The sequence below is a fragment of the Medicago truncatula genome, chromosome 7 (genome assembly GCF_003473485.1).
Source record: "Medicago truncatula cultivar Jemalong A17 chromosome 7, MtrunA17r5.0-ANR, whole genome shotgun sequence".
NCBI lineage: Eukaryota > Viridiplantae > Streptophyta > Magnoliopsida > Fabales > Fabaceae > Medicago > Medicago truncatula.
The window spans coordinates 32,655,096-32,662,715 of NC_053048.1; the positions used below are offsets into that span (position 1 = coordinate 32,655,096).

The window sequence follows — 7,620 nt, forward strand, 5'->3', positions numbered from 1 at the left end:
CAGTCTAAACCTTTGGTGTAATGTCATCATCCACAGTCTGGGATGGTTTGGATTATATATGCTGAAAGTCTCAGCAACATTTCAGATTATATAATTTGAACTGTTCCGGACTATGTTTAACCTTGGCATTTGCAGGTTTTACATGGTAAATAACGCATTGAAAAAGTAAACGACATAATTCAACGGCGTAAAGCAACATAATAAGAGAAGTGATGATGAAAGAGAATGTGTTCTAAGAGGTTGTTTTTTAGCTAGATCATGTTGCCTGCCAACTGACATATTTCTATTGATAAGACAGCAAGATCTAACTCATCACAACCTCTTGGTATGCAGATTTGCCGCATAATTTTTCGCAATTCTTTGTTGAGTTTTTAAGATGAGTGATGATAAATGGGAAAGTGTTCATAACAACGATGTTGGAACACCTTCCCTCTTACATGCTCTCATAACAACATCCGACAAGGTCTTCATAGTTCTTTGTTGTATTTTACAACAAATGAACCAAACATGTATCTTTATACATATTTGGACGGTAACTTGTTCAGCAAGAATAACTCGTTGAACACCTTTTTGACTGGTCTAACCAGTTTTCACATGTTTTATTACCCTCGTTTATGAATCGTTACACTCTATGCACTCATTCTTCACAAATTCTCATCTGTATATACCCATCAATCCTTCCCAATTCTCATTTCATCATCTCACATTCTCTTTTTCTCTTTTCTTCTGCAATGTGCTTTCACCGTTGGTCTTTCATACAAAAATGTTACTTTAGTATTTTAGTGATTGTATGAACATGAAAGACTCCTACGTCCTAGAAATGAAACAAACCTTACTCCAACCTCCTTCCATATCCATTTTCTTCCACCGCAAATTTAGCATTCGGTGTTTAATAAATTAGCCCTAGGTATTTACCAATTTTTTGTAATAACCTCCAATTTTATCGTAAATGTACTATGAAAGTATTTATATATTAATAAGATGTGAATTTGTATCATGTCTCTTTACTTTTCTATCTATTTACATTTAATTTATTTTTTTGTCATTTTCAATTATATCATCTTAATAATATACGTCATTGTTTCTGGAAATTTGGACAACACAAATATTCAGATTATATAATATGAAAGTTCCTTAAACTTTGTTCGGAATATATAATCCGATCAAAGAATATTTTGAGGAAAGAAAATTAAAACGCGTGAGAAAATCAAAGAGTAGAAAAAGTAATAGTCAAAACAATTTATCAATATTGTCCTGTCTAGATTTAAGCCTCATTAAACAAATAAAAACATCCAAGCAATGATTTTTCCCATACATCACTCAAGTACCATTCACAAACAATTTAGTCAAAATAAAGAATCCGACCGAACACTCTTCACTTCTAAAATGATCATGTTATAACCTAACTTCACTGTTGAGCACAATCATTTCAACATTAGAAACTCAACATAATTTCCAAATCCATTGATCCAATTTCATGTTGTATTGTATCCAAATACAGACATTATTACAATATCATGTTACTTCTCTTTCACTCCACTCTTTTCATTAACAAAATCAATCATCTTTTTGGCGCCAAATGGACCCCACCAAATTAAAATCTCATCTTCCCCATAGTATTGATATTTCTCTTCATAAATAAATACAAACCTACTTCACTTTCTCAATCCTCATCCTCATATTCAACTGAACTCAACTGAACTCACCGTACCGTACTTAACTCTAACCAACACAACCCAAAACGGCGTCGTACTTCAAATTCTAAATGCAAATTATTCTTTTCTCCTTCTTCATCCTCCTTTTCTTTTTTCATCCCGTCGTTTCTCTCTCCTCCGACGGCCTCGCTCTTCTAACACTCAAATCCGCCGTCGACGGCGGTGACACCGCAACTACATTCTCCGACTGGAACGAAAACGACCTTACACCCTGTCACTGGTCCGGCATTAGCTGCTCCAACATCTCCGGGGAGCCTGACTCCCGTGTCGTCGGTATTGGACTCGCCGGAAAAGGTCTCCGTGGTTATCTCCCGTCGGAGCTCGGAAACCTTATCTACCTCCGTCGTCTTAGCCTCCATACTAACCTCTTCCATGGCTCCATTCCCGTTCAGCTCTTCAATGCTAGTTCCCTTCACAGCATCTTCCTCCATGGAAACAATCTCTCCGGTAATCTCTCCCCGTCGGCGTGTAACCTTCCTCGTCTTCAAAATCTTGACCTCTCTGACAATTCACTCGCCGGAAACATTCCTCAGTCGATCGGAAACTGTTCACAGCTTCAGAGACTGATTCTCGCGAGGAATAATTTCTCCGGTTACATTCCGGTGACGCCATGGAAGAAGCTGAAGAATCTCGTTCAGTTAGACTTATCAGCAAATGTTCTAGAAGGTTCAATTCCAGAACAAATCGGTGAGTTAAACTCACTCACCGGAACGCTAAACCTCTCGTTTAATCATTTAACCGGTAAAGTTCCGAAGTCTCTAGGAAAATTGCCGGTGACGGTTAGTTTTGATCTTCGGAGCAATGATCTAAGCGGTGAAATTCCTCAAACCGGGTCGTTTTCGAATCAAGGACCGACGGCGTTTCTGAATAATCCGAAACTATGTGGGTTTCCTCTGCAGAAAGATTGTACCGGTTCAGCATCGAGTGAACCAGGAGCTAGTCCTGGTTCAACTCGACAACGCATGAACCGGTCAAAGAAAGGATTGAGTCCTGGTTTGATTATTATTATAACAGTGGCTGATGCTGCTGCTGTGGCATTGATTGGTCTTGTTGTTGTGTATGTGTATTGGAAGAAAAAGGATAAGAATAATGGATGTAGTTGTACTTTGAAGAGAAAATTTGGTGGTAATGGAAGCAACGAAAGATCGAATTCGTGTTGTTTGTGTTTGGCTTTAGGTTGTGTAAAAGGGTTTAAGAGTGATGATTCAGAGATGGAAGAGAGTGAGAAAGGAGGAAGAGAGGGAAATGGGAGAGGGGAAGGTGAAGGAGAAGGTGAATTGGTGGCAATTGATAAAGGTTTTAGCTTTGAACTTGATGAATTGTTAAGGGCTTCTGCATATGTGTTAGGGAAAAGTGGGTTAGGGATTGTGTATAAGGTAGTGCTTGGGAATGGGGTACCTGTAGCTGTGAGGAGATTGGGGGAAGGTGGTGAACAAAGGTATAAGGAATTTGCTACTGAAGTTCAAGCAATTGGGAAAGTGAAACATCCTAATATTGTTAAGTTAAGAGCTTATTATTGGGCTCATGATGAAAAGCTTTTGATTAGTGATTTTGTTTCTAATGGCAATTTGGCTAATGCTCTTAGAGGTAATCAGTTCAATCAATTCCTTTACATTTTGTGTTTATGTTTGTTTGTATGTATCTCTTTCTGATTTTGCTTTTGGGTCATTGATTTCATTTGTTGCATTTGTTCATGAAGAGGCTTAACCTCCATTTTTACACTCACCTTCATAGCAGAGTAGCAGGTTTGTGAGAAGAGAGGGCACTATTTCTTTCATGATGAGAGGTGAATGATAGTACTAGTAGCAACATAATGAATAATAGTTAATGATAACATGTGAAATTGGAATCTTAGATAATGTAGTAGTACTACTTACATCAATTTTATTGGTATAGGTTATACACTAACAATGTAAAATATTTATAAGCCTAGATATTAGACCAATTTGTTAATAGTACTAAAGTGATTTTTCAATTATCTACTTAGTGACATGTATTAGGATATATGTTTAGTTTTTCTATATGAAAAAAGTGGATATCAATTAAACTCTATCATCATTTTAGGTAGATGAAGTGGTTGTAGAGCATTTAATTTAGATGAATGCGGACTTGAATTTTATGTAATATAGGTTTGATGATCATTTGGTCAATTGTGGTCCTTTAATTTCAGCCAAAACTAAATAACTTTATTGTCTTTTCTAGTTTGTTGAAACAATTGATAGCAAGGCAAATAATAATGAACTCTACATATTTTTATAGAAAATGATCCTATACTATGCTAGATTTGCTTTCAGGAAAATAACAAAAGAAATCAAATTTGGGGTTCTGTCTTTTTCCATTGTCTCTTTCTTTTTATAATTGTCGTTTTCTTTATTGTTTTGTGATACAATGGGACAAAGAATAAGATGGTTAGTTAGCTGGTGCAAATGCTCAATATTAAATTTCTACTTTGTCTTGGTAGAAATGAAAAAAATGATACTTTATATTGTATATTTTGATTTGAGGTGAGAATGTGGGTGTAGCTGGGTCAATATCTTATTTAGATGCTTATTTATTATTGGTAAGGGCATTGGATCGAGAAATTGTTTGGTAAATGTCAATGTGATGTCCTTTGGGGATACCCCAAGAGAAAGGAGGACATTCGCCATGTGTTTGGGAAATGATATGGCAGTGGTATTCATGTCTGGGACCATTAACTTCTATCTAGATTCTAGATCTTTATCTCATTCTCACCACATGGGGCCACTCAACTAACCAAAATTTTAGGCGGAAAAGTTGCAATTAAACACCTTAGTAAGTCCTGTTCCTGCACTTAGCTGGCTGGATGCTCTGCAGCCCTCTTGCTTTCGAGTAAAATCTTGGTCGTTGAATTAATTTAACGACTGAGATTTGACTCGAGAGGATTCAAAGGGCGGTGTCTTTTGACTAAAATTTTCTTTTTAGTTGTTTGGATATCTTTTTATACATAAATTTCAGTTTCACACAGCCTCCATAGAATCTTTTAAAGTAGTTTTGTGTAAAGTGTCGTTTATTTTTAGTCTGAAAATGAACTTGCAAGTTTGTGCCACTTTTGTGCCTTTATTACATTCAGCTAAAGTTTAGCTTCTTGACTTTTGGTTTTTTTTTCAGTCGAGCTTTCAAGTGTTGGACTCTTGGTGAAAAACTTTGCTTTTCTTTGTTGCATTATTAATTCCTTTGCCTAAACCTTTTTTGGTTTCAAAGAAGTCTCTACCAGCTTCACGATCACTTGATTCAATTGGGACCTACTAGAACTGTTTTCTCACTCCTTTGCTTCTACTACACTTATGTTTGGCTGCTATAAGGAAAATGCTAAACATAAACACTTAATTTTGACTTTTAGAATAGTCAATAGTGTTATGTGTTATGTAAGATATACGGACCAATTATTTTCATGATTTATTATACCCTTAAAAAAAATCCATGATTATTATATTTGAAACCATTTATAAAGAAAATGAAATTGTTACATATGACTATCTCAGGAAGATCGTGAATTATGTATAATTTTATATGTATGATTAGCATAAATATGTAATTGCAACAAAAAATAACTCATAAATCATAATCGGCATTTGCATTCTGTAATAGATGTATAATGTTCACATAACTCGTAATTTGTTTATCTACAAACAGTTCACATTTAATTCCTGTTTATGCAGGGAGAAATGGCCAACCATCTCCAAATCTTTCATGGTCAATTAGGCTGAGAATAGCCAAAGGAACGGCCAGAGGTTTAGCTTATCTCCATGAATGCAGTCCAAGAAAATTTGTTCACGGCGACCTCAAACCCTCTAATATCCTCCTCGACACAGACTTCCAACCCCTCATTTCTGATTTCGGTCTAAACCGGCTAATCAGCATTACCGGCAACAATCCCTCGACCGGCGGTTTTATGGGTGGAGCTCTTCCTTACATGAAGTCATCGCAAACAGAACGAACCAACAACTATAAAGCTCCTGAAGCTAAAGTACCAGGCTGCAGACCCACCCAAAAATGGGATGTGTATTCATTTGGTGTTGTGTTACTTGAATTGCTCACCGGTAAGTCCCCAGATTCTTCCCCAGGAGCATCGACTTCTGTCGAAGTGCCTGACTTGGTAAGGTGGGTAAAGAAAGGGTTTGAACAAGAAAGCCCTTTATCTGAAATGGTTGATCCATCACTTCTTCAAGAAATTCATGCCAAGAAAGAAGTACTAGCTGTGTTTCATGTAGCACTATCATGCACAGAGGGAGACCCTGAAGTCAGGCCTAGAATGAAAACTGTGTCCGACAATCTTGAAAGAATTTGAACATAATATTCTGATGTTTACCAGCTGAAAGTAGTGAACATGAGACTGGAAAGGAACATGCATTTCAGTTCCATGATGCATTTTTGTGATGACATTTAGAAGATTTTCTTGTGGGGGCATCAAGATGGGGTTTCAATTTGCAAATACTTTCTTTCCTATCTGGAATTTGTCCCTTTAGCTTCTGTTTTGAAGTCAGCAATTTTTTGACAAAGGTCATCATCATCACAAGTCTCACCTTATCTTCGAATGACCAAGAAATTTAATAAATTATGTTTAAACTTTGTTGCAATCTCATTCACTCCAGAATCTGATCACAAGGATTCACATTAGCCAGTGTTATTGTTACTTAATTGGAAAATTCATATGTAATATGGTGTATAAGAAATTTTATTCAATGTCTCCATTATCAATGATAACTAGTTTTACAAGTTCTTCTCTATTTGATGGGATAGTGTTTTAATATTTATTCTAATTTTTGACAATTTTTAAGGGTTTTGTTAACTAGTGTCCTCGGGGTACTCTTTAAACATTTTAAATTTAGAAATTATTCTCTTAGAAAGTCAACTATTACAATTTTCAATACATTTAATACACAACTTTTCATATAAAACTTACCATTTAAAGTGTTTAAAGAGTGTCCTAAAAACACTCATTAACATTTCCCAATTTTAATTGTTTTTCTTTTTTTACAGAAACAACCTCATAACTGAAATAATCTCCTTAATACAATCTGGAATAAAATCATGAGTATAGCAACAAGACAGATATATGGTTGCAATTTGCAAGAAAATGAACAGCCATATTTGTTTGACGTTTAATAAAAACTACTACCGAACGAATTTGACTTTTAAGTTGGTAATGTCTATGTGAGACTAAGTGAATAATATGATATATGCATTTAAATGTTGTATATATTTTACACATCTAAATGCTCAATTTCTTAATATTGTATTTGAATATTCAATATCCAAAACTAATATGTCTATCCAAAGAAAGAAAGAAGAAACTAACAAATTTAGTTGCCAATTAACAAAAACACATAATTGACTTCATATCCAAAAATATGATGTCTCTAGAAGGTGATGTGATGTTCCTTGCTTCTGGTGGTACGCTCATTCTTCACGTCAGGGATACTTACAAAGGGAATTATGACGTCTCTTAAAAATAGTGGTTGGGTCTAACACAACCCTACAAAATCGATTTATGAGGTAAATGTTGCTCCCATTTATAAACATATTGTCATATCATCTCCTATCCGATGTGAAATTCTTTAACACAAGGTTAGATAGTGTGCCAACAGATAGCAAGTGAGTAAGCTAAGTATAGTGATCGTACATGGAGACAAACTCCTTATTTATAATGTAACACCAAAGTGATACACTCCTGATTATTGCTATCTACATGTTGAAACCGGATAAATTCAATTTATTGTGGAAAATTGAATCCGACATAAGTAGTGATTTTATCATATTTGAATGTTTTGCATGAATTAAGAACGACGAAGCACATCAATGCTTCTAGAATCCTGATGTGGAAGAGAGTTAGGGTGTGTTTGGATTGAGGGTTTATGAGGGGAAGGGAGGGGAGGATTTGTTT

General features: G+C 35.5%; 1 protein-coding gene across 1 annotated transcript; it reads left to right on the forward strand.

Annotated features, from left to right (window-relative positions):
- Nucleotides 1-1,475: 1,475 nt before the first annotated feature.
- Nucleotides 1,476-6,463, forward strand: LOC11412849 (receptor protein kinase-like protein ZAR1). The gene is made up of 2 exons (XM_003623335.4): nucleotides 1,476-3,302; nucleotides 5,396-6,463. The coding sequence occupies exons 1-2, from the start codon at nucleotides 1,766-1,768 to the stop codon at nucleotides 6,022-6,024; spliced, it is 2,166 nt and encodes a 721-aa protein (XP_003623383.1). The 5' UTR covers nucleotides 1,476-1,765; the 3' UTR covers nucleotides 6,025-6,463.
- Nucleotides 6,464-7,620: the final 1,157 nt, after the last annotated feature.

Bases quoted from the DNA above. Each gene is read 5' to 3' on its own strand.
- LOC11412849 (XM_003623335.4), top strand. From the start codon at position 1,766: ATGCAAATTATTCTTTTCTCCTTCTTCATCCTCCTTTTCTTTTTTCAT. The intron at 3,303-5,395 runs GTAATCAGTTCA...CTGTTTATGCAG, and splicing joins TTTGGCTAATGCTCTTAGAG to GGAGAAATGGCCAACCATCT.